Source organism: Typopeltis vanoorti, chromosome 21, assembly GCF_054136105.1.
Source record: "Typopeltis vanoorti isolate ZY-2024b chromosome 21, IOZ_Tvanoo_1.0, whole genome shotgun sequence".
Classification (NCBI taxonomy): Eukaryota; Metazoa; Arthropoda; class Arachnida; order Uropygi; family Thelyphonidae; genus Typopeltis; species Typopeltis vanoorti.
In genome coordinates, this window is record NC_143569.1 from 37,126,113 (window position 1) to 37,143,062 (window position 16,950).

A 16,950-nucleotide genomic window follows, 5' to 3' on the forward strand; every position below is an offset into this window, starting at 1 on the left:
GATTCGTAACGTGTTATTGTACTTTGGGATCTTTTAATTTTTAATGTGGGGGAAAGGGGGGAGCACAAAAATTTTGCACCCAGATGCTGCAAACCCATGGAACAGCCGCGTATATATAAGAACATTTTCCAGTTGATTTCAACTCCTATGTATGGATTCTGATCAGAGCAACCAAACTTCTTTTTCTTATTTGACAAATCTGCACTATACAAAGGAACAAAACTTTTACATTATCTATTTCTTCCATTTCAAATACTACCTCCAAACTTGATGGCCTTGTCACTTCAATGCCAGCAAAATTCAATTCTATAGCATTTTGTATGAAAAAAACTTTTCTCTCACTCTTAATTCTGATATCAGAATCTCTGGATAGGTTAAAATTTTACTCCTTGAGATAACTTATTCAGAATCACGAAATTAGGTACCCTTTTTTGCTTCATGAATTATTTTACCTATAAACAACTAATCATCATCATCATCAAATTCCTGATATATATCCTCAAGGGATGTACAGGATATGATATGATATAAACAACTTTGCATTATTGCAAATCTTGTCCAAACCATGAAATACTACTCTCACATCTGGGATGGTGTCCCTAAGAACTCAAACTCTGCCTCAATAAAGAAGAGCAATTAGGTTGATTAATGACCTGTCTCTTACTTATTCACTCTCTTTTATAGCTTCAGTTTTTTTATGCTGCATGCATTTGACACATACTTTCACAGTTACTGTTCATCAGAAATTACATGAATAATTTCCTCACTTATCCTCTAAATCTGTTAATACACATGTGGCTACTTTCACCATCCTGTTACAGTACCACTCTAAATTCTCAAAAAAATTTTTTTCTTCTTTGTTCATTCCTTTTACTGATGTCATTCGAAAAAATCTCCCTTACACAATCTGCATATTTTCAAACCTTATGTTGATAAGTTTCTTCTTTCTTCACAACTTTTCTTCCCATACAGTAGGTATACTAGCATGGTAAAGGAGTTTAGGGGTCACTATAAAAACTCATACAAGGTAAGGAAAACAGAGCTATGAGATAAGATATTCTCCATAGCATATTTTTTATTAATCCATATCAACACAAGTCCATGAACAATTTTAGGCTGAAATACTGTTTTAATCTGCAAAGCAAGTTTTAAGTGCTAATTTTTTATAATATTTTAATATATTAATAATTAATGATTCAAAATTTACCTGCACCCTAAAATAGTAGCACATTGCAGGAGAGACGCCTTGTAATTCATAGCTTTGATTTGAACCTTCATAGAGCTGCAAAACATTTGTTATTAATATAGATTAAAAGAAGTATTTTAGTACATTCAGACACAATTGCAAAAATCCTACACTCATAAGAAAAATATTCATGTAATAACATTTATTTTTCAATATTTCACCTATGGATTTCCCACCTACACACACACAAATTTAAGTTTCTTTTGAGTTAAATTTCTAATGCGATCAATCATGTTCAACCTTAATTCATTATTAAGCCCCACAACCAAAAGAATTCTTGTATAAAAAAACTTAATGTTTTCAATATTGAAGAATAGTAAGTCAAATTTCTAAAGAAAATATAGCATATAATTATATAAAGTTCCAATAAAAAATATGCATAAGCAACAATTAAAGGATATTCAGAAATATATACTCTATATAAAATTTCTTATTTACTCAACTGCTTCCATGATTTATGTTATGTACATTCTGACATAATTAGCTTCTAGAATTTGAATAACCTAGCATTAGAAACAGAAGCTTCTTTTTCAGCAATAACAAGAATATCTTTACTTCAAATTGCCAACAATAAATATTGTTCATTGATCTGTGAAAATAACAGAAATTTCCTAAATTCAGAACAATTAAATGTCTCAAGAAAATTTAGCTTCTCAAACTGTTCACTATATATACTGTTCACAAAGATAGTATATATCCTTGTCAAAAAATTCAAACCAAAAGGGAAAATGAGATGGATCCTAAATTATGTGGTAGGCTTTCCTTAACATGTTCATGATGAGGTGATTGGAATTCTCTTACTGCCATTCTAAACATCTGGTGAGGTGAAAGAAAATACCATGCCCTGCAGCAATTTCATACTTAGATATCAGTGGATGTGCCATGCATCGTAACAGTTCTTTGATTGTAACCAAATCTGTGTGGGGGAACAGGAAACTAATGTGCTTGTTTTAGTATATATTAAACAATAATTAAGGAGAATGCTATATTTAATTAGTATATTTATTATTACTAATAAATATTAAGAATTATTCAGAAAGGTGTAAATATGTGAACCATCATTAACAAGCCATGTGAGAATGGGAAATATAAGAGAGAGAGAGAGAGGAAGAAAAGATCTGAATAGAAATACTAACATTTACTAGCAAAGGAATTATTAATAATTAACACTGGTGATATTATGTGTGTGTGTGTGTTCTATAAGTTGCAAATAACATGTGATTCTATAAACTAGACATGCATATGTGCATTTATAATGGCATAATTAAAAAACTCTTGAGGAGAGAGAGATTTGTTTGTGAAATATAAATAACTAACTAATAGTAAACAGCAGCTGTGTATATTTGGTAGCTTAATAAATAAATATAGAGAGGGGTTAATCGAATGAACTAATAATGTTGATCAGGCAATTCACCATCCTGGGTATGGCAAGAATACATGTGGGTTGATGGAGCAGCATGTCATTTTGTAAAATTTGTTGTGCTTGTTAGATGTATTTATTTCTGTTTTACTTATATTTCACTTGGTTTTCTAATAATTCTATTTTATCCACTGATAAAATAAAATTATTATGATGATCAGTATATACTTGTTACATAGTAATACAGGATGTCCACATTGAACTGCCCTAGTTTCAATGTATTACTACTACTACTTGAGCATATGGACCATAGTGTCAAAATTGTACAAATGAGAGGGAACACTCACCAAGTTTTTGTATTAAAAAAACAGCACACTTCCATGTGTGCTCCTTTAGTAGCATGTCAAGACAAGTTGATAGTCTATCTCTGACCAGGTTCTCTAGGCTGCCCACTTTAGTTGTGTGGACTGTGTCCTTCACATACCCCCCCCCCCCCCCAATTAAGAAAAAAATCAAGCGAGGTAAGATCTGGTGATCGTGGTGATCAGGAATCGGTTCTCCATGTCTGATCTATTCCAGAGGGAAGACCCTGTCAAGAGTTGCAGACCTTCAAATGCCAGTGTGGCAGAGCACCATCCTGAAAGGGGATGTGCGGTTGCAAGTCTTTGAGTTGTGGAAAGATGAAATTTTCCAGCATGTCGAGGTAAATCATTCCATCGATATGGCTTTCCACAAAAAAAAATTTCCACCACACAACTTGCGCTTTCTCCGCACCATGTTTAAAACTACAACAGTCCTGTCCAGCAGTGCCACCACATTGCTATCTATGCAGGAAAAAATTCTGGATGAAACTTGTCTCTGGAATGTTTGAACAACACAAACCTTACACATTTTCACATTTCGATGTTTTACTGTTCTTTGAAACTAGGGAGGTCCAATGTGGACACTGTATAAATTCTTTATGATGATCATAAAAAATTTCTGATCATAATCAAAATTATCCATCCTTTCATGAATCCTAAGTTCATTACATAACGTTTTTTTTCTTTTTGTCAGTATCTCTTTAGTCTTATCAAATAATAGATCTCACATATTCTAGTATTTTGTTGGAGATCAATGGATGCAGTCCACTTCTTATAATACATAGGCATCATTTTTTTTCAGGAAGTTATGAATTTTTACTTACTATGTCTACTCTTTTAGACAACTGGAATGAAAATTTTCCTATAGCATGAAAAACATTCTCTCCTCAACAGACACTATACTGCAGAAGCAAGAAAAACTAGTTCTATTGTATCACTAAATACAGTACAGAGATATTTACAGTCTATGTACTATAATTAGTAATTAGCAACAATTAGTGTAATTAGAGACTAACTGGAATGACATGAAGATTTTTTGATATCATTAACACATTTCACAAATGCTAATTTTACAAATAAAATTATACCAAAAGAGTTGTAAATAACATGCCATATAAGCTTTGAGAAAATGCGACCACCTGAAGTTGCATATAGACGATAAAGCTAGTTCCTGCCAATGGTTTCTGCACATTGCTGGCTTCATAGTTCATATCACTACATGAACTATGATTCAGTTGCTTCTAAGATTCCCTCCATAGTCTTTTTCACAGATAAGAATTCAATTTCTCAATATCTTTTCCAAATGTGGAAGTTTTAATTCAAAACTGCAGTTTTTAAGCTTTTATTACCATTATTTTTATTTATCTTCTCAACCAACGTTAACTAAATTGCTTCATTAACACAAAGTTTAGATGATAAATTCAGTTCTCTCTTTAATCTTTAAAAGAAGAAAAAAATGAAAGAAATTTGCAACCATTTCCTTTTAACTACCTCTTGCTTGTTTTCATTATGAATCTTTCAAATAAGAAACAGTTTTTTAAACTTTATTGCCTATTCAACATACATATTTTTACTGCTTTTTTTTCTTTATATAGAATTGTTTATATTTGTCAATGTTTTAAAATCACTCTTCTTTCTAGTAAAAGGAAATTGTAGGAAGATTTTTTTTTTTGTCAGAAAGTAGATTATACTTGACAAGAAATTATATTTTATCTAGAGACTATATGTAGTCTCTAGATACATGAGAGCTTTTCATGTAAGTAACCTAGTCCAAGATACTTTATATACAGATGTGAGTGAGTAAAGAGAATACAATTTCTTTAAAAATAACTTAGTAAAAGAAGTGAGAGAGAGAGATCATATTTATTAATGTTTAAATGAATAGTGGCATGTTGCATATGTCACTTTAGAAAATTAATTCCATATTACTGCTTGCAATTTACCATGAAACTGATTATAACCAGACACACAATTCTGTGCATGCATTATTTTTATAGCCATATATTGGTTTTACTGATTTGTTCCCAATATTATTTCAAACATAAATTGACAGGTTTTCTATTTGGCATAAACAAAAACTATTATTTTTATGGCTATTTCTGCCTGTTTTCGTTTAGGAGTGTCCCTTATTTTAAATACACTATCTCTTTACTCAAGAATTCTTATGGTGTTATAAGTGTATATTAAAAGGTAAATATATGCAGATTAATAGAGGAAGAAATTTTGCACATACCTTGTTTGGAAGTTAGGATGTCTTCTTTCTCCATACTTCGGAAAACGAAGGGGGGTTGATATATTAGAAAACCCGGGTTTTTTTTTAAATAATATATATACAAATATATGCATTGTATTTAAGGGCACTTTTTGGGGAAGGGAAAGGATTATGGGGAAACCCTGGTTTCCTATATAACCCTTCCCTTTCCCCAAAAAGCGCCCTTAAATATAATAATGTATATATTTGTATATATATTCTTTTAAAAAAACCCGGGTTTCCTAATTTCTCAAATCCACGTTTCCACCCCACCCCCAATTTTGTAACTAACAGCATAAGTATGGAGAAAGAAGACATCCTAACTTCCAAACAAGGTATGTGCAAAATTTCTTCCTCTATTAATCTGCATATATTTATCTTTAATATACACTTATAATATCCTAAGAATTCTTGAGTAAAGAGCCAATGTATTTAAAATAAGGGACACTCCTAAACGAAAACAGGCAGAAATATCTGTAAAAATAATAGCTTTTTTAAGAGGCGTAACATGGGAATTTCCCAGAAATAATACCTATAAACAAAAACTTTTGGAAAATATATGTCGAAGTTATTTTGTCAACTCCTGCTGTATTACACTCTGTGTGTGTCTGTTAAACATTTCAACTATGATCTGAATTCTCAAATATGAAGATTAAGTTGCTTACCACTGTGAAATCTTCATCTTCATCTTCCACTTTGCTCCATTCTACACAATAGTCAGTAACTGCAGCACCGTTATTAACAGGTTCTTCCCATATCACTGTAGCAACATATGGTGTATGGCATAAAACTTGGGGATTTCTAGGAGCATCAGGAGGACCTGCTCCACTTACAACTTCAAGAGGATCTGACCAGGGTCCAGCCTGCAACAACATTAAAACAAACTGTAGGGAACAAACCAATACAAGAGATTTAGCAAGAGAGCATCAAATTCATACTTCTCCTATGTCTCTATACCTTTTGTATTTATTATTTTAATACAGGAAGGTCTCATTTTACGAAGAGGTTAGGTTCCCAACTCTACTGTTCATAAAGTGAATCATTTATAAATTGAGGTAAAATTATAATGTATTTAAATGAGATTGTTTCTTTCAGAATGAAAGCTGACCTCTACAAGCTACTAATTTTGCAATTATTATAAAGAATTATGGCTATTTTATAATTATTTTACATAAATAATGTTTATAAATAACATAAACACAATAAGTTATAAATTGAAGCAAAAACATATAATGACATAACAGAGAAGCCTTAATGAGATGGACCAGGTTGAGGATCATCTGGATCAACAGACTCCTTGTCTTTCTTGGTTAATAATTGCAATAAAGATGTTTGCTAGGCATTTTTCCTCCTCTCCTTCAACATGTTATAACAAAGTTTCAGAGCATTTGTTACAGCTCTCTGGATGGAAGAGTAGCATTCCCAGACAGGATCATTATCACAGAGATTCACAGGTGGTATGTATCTGTGTTAATGCTTCTTTAAGTATCTCTGTGGTGAGGGGGGCCCTGAGTGGTACCATTTCCCATGCTTCGTCCTCCTCACTGTCCTCTTCAGTTCTTCCAAATCTTTCTTCACAAGTAACCTGCCATAACTTTCTAGTAACTCATTGACATTCTTGGCTAATTCTAGACACATTAGCCACTTCTGAAGTCAGGAATTTCATCAGGCCACAATTTAAGCCAGACACCAGTCATACATCCCTCCAACACTTCTTCCCAGGCTGCTGCAATACTTATTATGCTCTTAAGGATATTAAAGGACTTCCAGTAGTCTCTCACAGAAAAAGAATCAGATGCCTGCACTGCCTCAACAATCCTTCTGAAGGTTGTGCATAAGTAGCACACCTTGAAAGCTGCAATGACACCCTGATCCATTGGCTGAAAAAGTGACAGCACTGGATGGCCAATAAACCATCCTTAACATCCAAGGAACCAGTATGCAAATCTTCAAGACTTGTTGGATGCCCAGGGACAATGTCAATAAAATAATTTTATTGCAAGTTATTTGTAGCATAAAATTTCGAAATCCTCTGGACAAAAATATGAAGTTTGCCATTTGGTAAAGATAGTCTGGGTTACACGTCTTTTTTTTTTTTTTTTAGAATGCCAGACAACAGGCAAATGAGTTTTCACAATGCCCTTCATAACAAGGGATGTCTCTGTATGGTACACCAACAATAGTTTGAATGTGTCTGATACAGTGCAACCCAGCAGCAATGTAAGTTGGTCTTTTGCAACCTTAAATCCAGGAACTAGATTTCTCCTCATAGGCTATATATGCCCTACTAAGCATCCATTTACAGCACAAACCCATCTCATCTACATTAAAAACCAAGTCAGAGGTATAGCCATCTTCAATTATTTTCTGGAATTCAGATGGATACTCAATTGCTGCAGAAGCAGCAATTGAGTATCCACCTGAATCAGCACTAGCACTAGCTGCTTCACCAGAAAAATTCTAACATTATGAATTTTTGTCTGAGTTTTGAATCAGAAAAGCCAACCCCTGCTTGCCACAGATGACTCTTTTCAACCAGCTCCTTCATTTATTTCATTAAACAAGGACTTTGTCTTGTCTGTGATCACTGCTTGATTTTCAAGTATGTTGTTTTCATTCAGTTAGTAATGATGTAAATTTTTCATGTAGTACTATTGTATCCTGTACACCCCTTGAGGATATATATAACAGGAATTTGATGATGTTTTCCTTCATATTTTCAACTCACAGCACTAATAATTTTTCCATTAACAATTCCTGCATACGAGCACTTTATCTTATCTGCATTGGTTACTATTGTTGGAACTGTAGAAAGTTTCAACTTTAATGCTTGACACACACATCAGAATGACACTCACCTGATTCAATGTTGTTGAATCACTTCTATTTTTTCCTCAATGGTAAATGATTTTCTGTTTTTTTTTTTTTGAACTGAAGATGTTGAATCAGCTCTACATTTAGATGACATTTTTAATTTATTGTTGAAATACTAATATTACTAAAACTTTCACTTTTTCAATGCTCCTTACAACATCCGTGTGTTGAGGCTTAAGTGCTGTAAGGACATCATGTTGGAGGTTTAATGCAATATTTTCAGCACTGGGAAAGGATTAAAACTAATGCTTCCAATATTTTGTCTTAGTCACTGAGACAGCTTCAGGGATTACAAATAACTTTTGTAACAACACACTCAAATACAATACAATACTAAGTGAAATTATCATATACAATATAATATACGATACTAAGTGTAATTATCAGAGATCCGACATTACAAATAGGCCACCTACAAACGCCCATAGAGGGCACACCACCTAGATAGGACTTAAAAGTCATCCATGTGTTTCATTTAGTATTGTACTGTATTTGAGTGTGTTGTTACAAAAGTTATTTGTAATCCTTGAAGGTGTTTACAAGGTGAAGAAATATTGAAAGCATTAAAATCAGTTTTAATCCTTTCCCAGTGCTGAAAATATTCCATTAAACTTCCAATACAATCTCCTTACAACATGGCTCACAGCAGACCAAACGTAAAAAAACTATTCTGTAATCTCTACCCACAATGTTGTAGAATATAAAACAAAAGGCAATCGCATATGCTGCTGACATGCTGTGTTTATGCTTCTGATTTGGAAATGTTGTTGATTAATTTGAATTTTCGTAAACAGAAGAAACATAAAAATGAGGCTTACTTGTATATTATAAAGTTAGAAAAAATATTTACAAATCCAAACAATATTAAAATATATTAACATGTTAATGAAGGTATAACTGTGTTATTCATTAGAAAACACAGTTATATGAAAGATTCTATTCTCCATGTACCTTCATTATTGTTTAACTTTTTTCTTTTCCCCCAACTGTAATACACCAAAGATGACACATGTACCAAAATATTGTAAAAATAATCATAATTTAAAATTATGAATTTTTTTACAATTTTTTTATGTTAGTATATTATTAGTTTTGGTTTCGTAACAAGTACATCAGCCCTTGCAATGTGCTCATTATTGATATATTATTGTAAAAATGTTATATAAAACACTTGAAATTGATGTACTTATTAGATTCTCATAGTTTGTAATAATTTTTAATCTTCTTCATTGTAATATAAAATTGTAAAGCGATGAGATATTTGTTCTGGTTTGTGAAAACATTCATTTACGCTAACAGAGACAATGTATCAGCCATTATACGTAATTTCTCGCTTGCCATTTACACTGATGTAAATGGCAAGCACCTCAGCGAGCACGTGGAGTGCACGTGCTCTCCGAGGTTCCCATCAGTTCCTACTGCAGAATTCTTATTCGGTTTGTGCAACAGCTCTAGTAATTCCTCCTCATACACTGGCTACTGATTTGTGGGTTGCTGTACACTACTGGTAGACACGAGTGTGTCATGAATTAAAGAAGTCCAGACTTCATGTAAAATCATCTCTTGTTTTTTTATTGAGAATGTTTCACCATGTCAGCTGATTTTTTGAATGTTCTTTAGAGAGAGAGAGAGAGAGAAAAAAAGGGATGATTTTACATCATGATATACTCATATCTACCAGTAGTATACAGCAACCCAGAAACCAGTGTAATCGTCAATGCATGCTGTTCATTGTTTAAATGAGTTCAAATATTTTTCATTAGAGATGTTAACTGTTTTTGACTTACTTTGTAGTTTTTTTTAATTTGTGTTATTTCCTGGTGAAGTGAAAGTATTTCATTAAACTAGTTGAAATCAAAAAATATTTCTATTTGGCTTTCACATATATACCAGATGACATATTTCTAAGGTAGTCACATCATCAACAAAAACACTACTACTGAAACATCATTACATGCCACACAATTAAAAACACCCCTGAAACTGAGGTTACCATTATTGAATTTTAAGATAATGAAAGAAAATTGCGTTGCTCAGAACAACTATCAATAAGAACCAACCAGTATGAGATAAACACAAACAGACCTTGTTTAATCTCTTCCACATGACAATTAAATAAAGTTAATTACTTTCCCATACTCTCAAAATAAACTGAATGGCAACTTTGTAACTAGTTTCCCCATTCTTCATAAGATGCAGCATTTCTCAAAACAGCCAGCACATCATTGTCATTTTAATAAGGATTAAAAATTAAAATTAAAGTATAATTATTACAGTTAAGTCCCTAACCCCTATAACTCTGATGATTTAATGTATTGACTTACGTCCTGCCGGATGGAACGGAACCCGGACGTAAGTTGAGGGATGACTGTATTTTTATACTCATATTTCAAATTTTAATAATAATGGAAATAGCAAAGATTATTGGGAGCTATCCACTCTCTCCAACCAAAAGCAAAATCATATATACAGGTAATTAAAAAACCATACCCGGTTGCACAATTCTGGAACCAAACTTGAGCTGACATGTACAATAAGAGAAAAGTATTGAGAATGAAACTAAATTATGTTAACTTAAATGCATACATTCAATACCCAAAAATGAAGCATGAATATTTGGTGAACAAAGAAGTTGATGAATGGAATGAACTAGACATTTTGAATTAAAATGGTCTTCTATATCCTTTACTAGTTTTTGTTCTTTAATCTTTAGTTTTCATAATTTTAATTCAAACTCTCTAGTCCAACCTATTCATCATCATCATCTTTGTTCACTGATTATGTCCATGTTTCCTTTTTGACTACTGAGTAGTTGTATTTAACCATCTTACCGGCCATTATGGATCAAATACGCATCCTCATACGCTTCGTATCCATCATATATTTCAATGTAATATCAATGGTACTACAATTTTAATATGCACTTCGCATCCATGATAACTTGGACATATATATACGCCCTGGCCAGTAGCATGGTTAATATCACATAATTTGGCTTCATTCTCAACACCTTTCTCTTATCGTATGTTTTGGCTCAAATTACACAACCAGATATGAGTTGTTTTTTTTTTGTTTTTTTTTGACTATCCTTTTATATAATTAAAATTGTTATATGTAATTTTGCCTTTGGCTTGAGAGAGTAGGATAGCTCCATCAACAATAAGCTTTGCTATTTCCATTATTGGTTTTATTCTGGAGCAACATGAAACCAAGTTATAGGAAATTTCTACATCAAAATTTAATTTCTCACTATATTATATGCCTGTATTTTTGTTTTAATGTACATCTCTCAGTCCTTCATTTTTTGCACTACTGTTAATTTTTTTTAACCCTATTATAAGTTCAGTAATAAATTTTAGAAAAAATTCTAAAAAAAGTACTAAATTTGCTACTCTGAAAAGTTTGATAATCACCCTTCATTTTATGAATATGTTTTTTGACTATTCTTTTCAAAATAAATCTGAATCCATCAGTTGTTTGCTGAGGAAGAAATTCATCATCAAATTCCTGACATGTACCCTCAAGGGATGTACAGGATATGATAGTACTACATGAAAAATTTACATCATTACTAACTTCCTATCTACAATTTTCCTCCAAATCAGTCTCTTGTCAAGACTCCAATATTATCATTATCAGATCTTATATTTCTATCATCTAAGGCACATTGTACCGTATCAATCCGCCTATATCTTGTTCTTCCTCTGGGTCGTTTTCCTGCCAACCTGGCAGAGAACACTTGTTTTGCTAATCTTTCCTTGCCCATTCTGTTTAAGTGACCATACCACCTGAGATTAGCTCGGCAAACGCATTCCTGGATGCCGACAATGTCAAGTTCTTTCCTAATATCCTCGTTTTTTTATATGATATTCCCATTGATGGAATCTATTCACGGATCTAATCTTTCTCAGGACTCTCACATCTGCTGTCTCTAGTCTTTGGTCAAGTGTTTTACTTCTGGCTCTCAGATCCACAAGTTAAAACTGGTTTGAACACCGTCTTGTATACAGCTAATTTAGTGTTCCGATTAATTTCTCTCTTATTCCATATGAATTTATTCAATTGACTTCCTACCATACTAGCTTTGTTGATTCTGTTGTCTATTTCCATATTTAATTTACCATCTTCACTAAAAATCGTGCCTAAGTGGGCGAAATGTTTTACTTGTTCCACGGGTTCCCCGTTCACAACACAGTTGACATTTTCAATGATTCTGCCTATTTTCATTGTCTTTTTAATGCTGACCTTCATACCATATCTATTACAACAGTTATTCAATTTAGCCAGAGAATCTTGCAAACTTGTAGTGGATTTATTTAGAAGTATAACATCGTCCGCATAAATCAAAGAGCTGACATTAACATCTCCAATTCTGATATCATGTTTAATACCACTTTCCTTCATAATGTGATCCATATAGATAATGAATAACAGAGGAGATAATGTACATCCTTGTCTCACACCAGATTTAACATTAAACCATCTCCCTGTACTTCCTTCAATTCTAACTGCTGACTTACAACTCAAATACAGACTAAGTATTGCTTGATATAATACCCCAATGACACCATATAACTGTAGCTTATTGAATAGCTTCTCTCTTGGCACCTTGTCATATGCCTTTTCCAGATCGACAAAACTTAAATACAGATCTTTGTTATATTCCCAGACTATCTGTCGTAAAGCGAAGATCTGATCCTGACAGCCTCTATTTGGCCTGAATCCAGCTTGTTCTTCACCAAGCTTTTCTTCCACAATACTTCTCAACTGTTTCTCAAGTATACTTGCATAGATCTTGCCAGGAATACTCAGTAGGGAAATAGCTCTGTAATTCTCACATTCAGTTTTATTTCCCTTTTTATATATGGGTACTATGCAAGCTCTACTCCAATCATCGGGAATTCATTCCTCTGTCCAGGCTTTCTGAACTATGCAGTGTAGCCACTGCAAGAATTTTATACCGCCATACTTCAGCATTTCTGGTCGAATATCACCTACTCCTGCTGCCTATCCACATTTCAAGCCCTTGATGGCTTTTTCTAGAAGCCCTTCAAGTATGGATATGTATTCCTGACTGTATGCCTGTTGAGCATTTTTTACCACTGTGCTATCACTGCTTGTTTCATTTAGCAATTTTTCGAAGTAATTACTCCATACTTCAAGGACATCTTTTTCTCCTGTTTTCATGTCACCTTTATCATCTCTAACTACTTTTACAGCACTCTTTCTTTGATTTCTAAGCTTCTTCAACAACCTCCAGAATATCTTACCACCTTCTTGATATTTATTTTCTATGTTCTTGCCAAAGTTCTCCCATGACTTTTGTTAAGCTAGTTTTTTTTTACACAGTGTTTCGCTTTCATACATTTGTCTCTGTATTCTCTAACAGCAAAAGCTGACTTATTTGCCAGGAACTTTTGATATGATTTCTTCTTTTCCTTCACTGCCTCTTTAACTTCCTGCATCCACCATGGATTCCTCATTTTTCTATCCTTGCAGACAACCTCACCACATGCCTCTCTGGCTGAATCAATCTGTGTTTTCTTCAAGGCTTGCCACTGAATCTCCAAGATTTGGTTCTTGTTCGTAAACTCTTTCATTTTTTTCTTCAATAATCTTTGTGTATTTTAGTCTACAGTTCACATCTAAGAGCTGCTCAACTTTTATTCGCTTTAAAACTTTCTTATATGTAATTCTTTTCAATATGAAATTCAATTTTATCCTGCTCAAGACTAAATAGTGATCGCTTCCAATTTCAAATTCTCTGTACACTCTGATGTCCTCCACCAGGGAAAAAAAATCACTATCAACAATAACATAGTCAATGAGACTTTTCTTATTCCTTGCCTCTTCTCTCCATGTGAATTTGTGTACATTTTTATGTTGGAACATGGTGTTAGTAATAACCAGTCCTGAGCAGAAATCCAACAGGTATTTGCCATTATTATTAGCTTTGCTCTTTTCTCCAAATTTTCCCAAAATATTTTTGTATGTCTCACAATCATTTCCCCCAACAAGGACCAACTTTTCCTTTTTCATTGTGTCAGTTGCTTTATCTAAAGCATCAAAAAATTCCTCCGCTTTTACCTTAGTAGAACCTTCTGTGGGACCATAGGTACAAATAAGTCTCATTTTCACAGTTCCCCATTCTCATATTTGCTCACTTCACTCTACTTGAGACAGCCTGCCATTCAAGAAGATTAGCCTCGTATTTTGTGTTGAATACTATGGCTACTCCTTTTCCTTGATTGTCATTGCCTGAATATAACATTTTATATTTATTGCTCAGAAAGATCTCACCAGTTTTTGTCTTTTTTGTTTCAGTCACCCCTATTATGTCAATCTGGTACTTATCTAATTCCTCAGCTAGCTCCATTTCTTTGCCATCCAGACTTCTTATGTTATAGTACCGATCTTTAACTCTGGTGATGTTGAGTTGGGGTGCGTGTTCAGATTTGTTCCAGTAGCTGACTTTTTGCTGTTCGTTCTGGTTCCCTGGCAAAAACAACGGGGGCCTTGTTTAACCAGGCGACACCCCAGCCGGCATGAAATTTTGTCATGTTGTACCATCATTTTGTATATTGGTTTAAGCCAATAAGAATACAATTTGGTCGGCTAAATCCCAAATTGCCAGCCCATCCTCATTCGTTCAGTATCCAGGTAGATACCCAACAGGGTGCACCACAAGAAGGTGAGGATTGGACATTAGGTCAGAAGCCCTGGTTGGTTCTACGCATTCCTTTAAAGGCTATGTGGAGGTCTCCTCTCAGTGATGCAGCTTTGACTCTTGGATTACAGGAAGATAGAAATAGGCTGTCAGTATGGACAAAAGATAATGGGTGTCAGTTTAATGTGGGCATTTTTGGATAAATAGATTACAAGCCGTGTACCACATTGATGGACTGTACTCCATGAAATAGATGAAGCTAGAGATTTAGGGGTGGTGGTAGACAGAGCGTTAAGTTTAGAGGACATATTGCTAAGATAGTCCATAAGATTATTTGACTATTGAACACATTAACAAACAGAGATAAGGAAATTGTTATTCCTCTTTATAAGGTCTTGATACGTCTCCATCTGGATTACTGTACTCAGGTCTGGTCTCCGGAGTTTCTTAGGAATGAGAAAGTAGTGGAGAAGATTCAGAAGCAAGTGACCAAGATGAGTGAGTGGTCTGTGGTATGTTCCTTATGAAGACAGATTGAGGGTGTGCAGATTGCAGAAGTTGGTTGTTATGAGAAAAAGAGGGAATATGATAGAAACATTTAAGTTGCTTAAAGGGTTTTATAGGATTGATGCAGGGGGAAATGTTTCAACACTTGCTAGAGGGGCCAGAACAAGGGGTCATCCCTAGAAGTTGAATAAAGGTGTGGTTAGTAGGAGTGTGAGGACTAGATTTTTTTACTTGGAGAGTTGTGAATGAGTGGAATGGATTGCCAGAGTCAGTTGTAAGTACTTTGTCTGTTAATTGGTTCAAAGAGAGGTATGATATCTTGTGCGGATAGTTAGGGTATCGTGCAATGAGTCTTTAGACTCCATGGAGGTATCCATGCAATAATAACTTATTTGATCCATTTTAGCCTTTAGGGGATTGGTTACACTAAGGGTTGTTCCATTTTCACTAAGCTAAGCTCATAGATTTACAGTTTATATTCCACATAAAAAAGAAAAAATATATTATAATACAAAGAAAAGTTATTACAAACCAACCACATCTTATGTAAAACTAAAAGATTCATTTTTTTTAATCCACATCAGATGCTACAATATTATGCATTTCATTTTGTTATAAGATTATAAAAGAACTTACCCCAACTTTATTATAAGCTCTAACTTGAAAGAGATATGGCCGTCCAGGTAACAGACCTGAAACAACACATGTGGTATCACTGCCCCTATATGCCTGCTGAGTGATATTATCTGAGCTAGTCATATCAACCTCAAATTCAGTTACTGGAGAACCACCATTATAATCTGGATGAGCTAAAATGAAATAAACTCAACAGTTCAATAAATCATTCTAGTATTATTAAAAATAGTATACACAAAAATTTATATTGTCATCAGATTACAAAATAAGCAATCACAAGTAAGTGCAATAAAAATAGAGTAATTCAAAATTATAAAATATTCTCTTTTTTTAGGAAGTTATGTAGATTATTATTAATTATATTCTCATAATATCAGTGACATTAACCATATTAATCCACATTAATTAAAATGTGAATATTTAGAAGACTTAGATTAGATGTGTCTTTGTTATGGTTTATTGGCAAACAGAGTGATTTGCCAATCTGAAACCCAGGACTGGACTTTCATTTCTGATGTTTAACTGTTTGCACAAAGACTAAGTTTCCAGGGAAGAAACCATGCCATCTCTGTATTGAGACGGGCTAACTCATCTTTGGCTGAAAAATCCTTATGTTTCTTGCAACAATGACAGGATGAAAATCCAGTCTAATGGATTTTCATCTATGATATGGAAGTGCTTCTGACAAAATACAAATACTAATCATGACGGGAAAAAATTCTCTATATACCAACTATCACTACACTCCAAGCAGCATCTTTCAGGATTGCTCACAACGGTTTAGAAAATCTTCCATTAGTACATTACATTATCGCTTCTCATTTATTGAGACCTAAACACCACCCCAACCATGACAAATTAATGAGTCCTGTATATTATCATGACTTGATGTTAGTGTCAAGAGTTTCTTTAATTTTTTAATGTTTTAATTTTTTAAGGCTATTAAGATATTACCAGTAATTCTTCAGAACAGAGGTAAGTTAAAATTTACTATTTTTTTCTTCTAAGTATATGCTGTAAACATTATTTATTTACAAAAGTCAATTT

The 16,950-nt window shown here is 33.5% G+C and overlaps 1 protein-coding gene across 2 annotated transcripts in view; it reads right to left on the reverse strand.

The window, feature by feature from the left end:
* Positions 1 to 16,950, reverse strand: part of LOC150094746 (fibronectin type-III domain-containing protein 3A-like) — a 379,873-nt gene that overhangs the window by 32,282 nt on the left and 330,641 nt on the right. For both annotated transcript variants that reach the window (XM_090411064.1, XM_090411062.1), the window contains exons 19-21: positions 15,904 to 16,076; positions 5,885 to 6,082; positions 1,208 to 1,282 (exon numbers count right to left, since the gene is read on the reverse strand). In XM_090411064.1, coding sequence (XP_090267190.1) covers positions 1,208 to 1,282; positions 5,885 to 6,082; positions 15,904 to 16,076 — 446 coding nt within the window. The remainder of the gene's footprint in view (positions 1 to 1,207; positions 1,283 to 5,884; positions 6,083 to 15,903; positions 16,077 to 16,950) is intronic.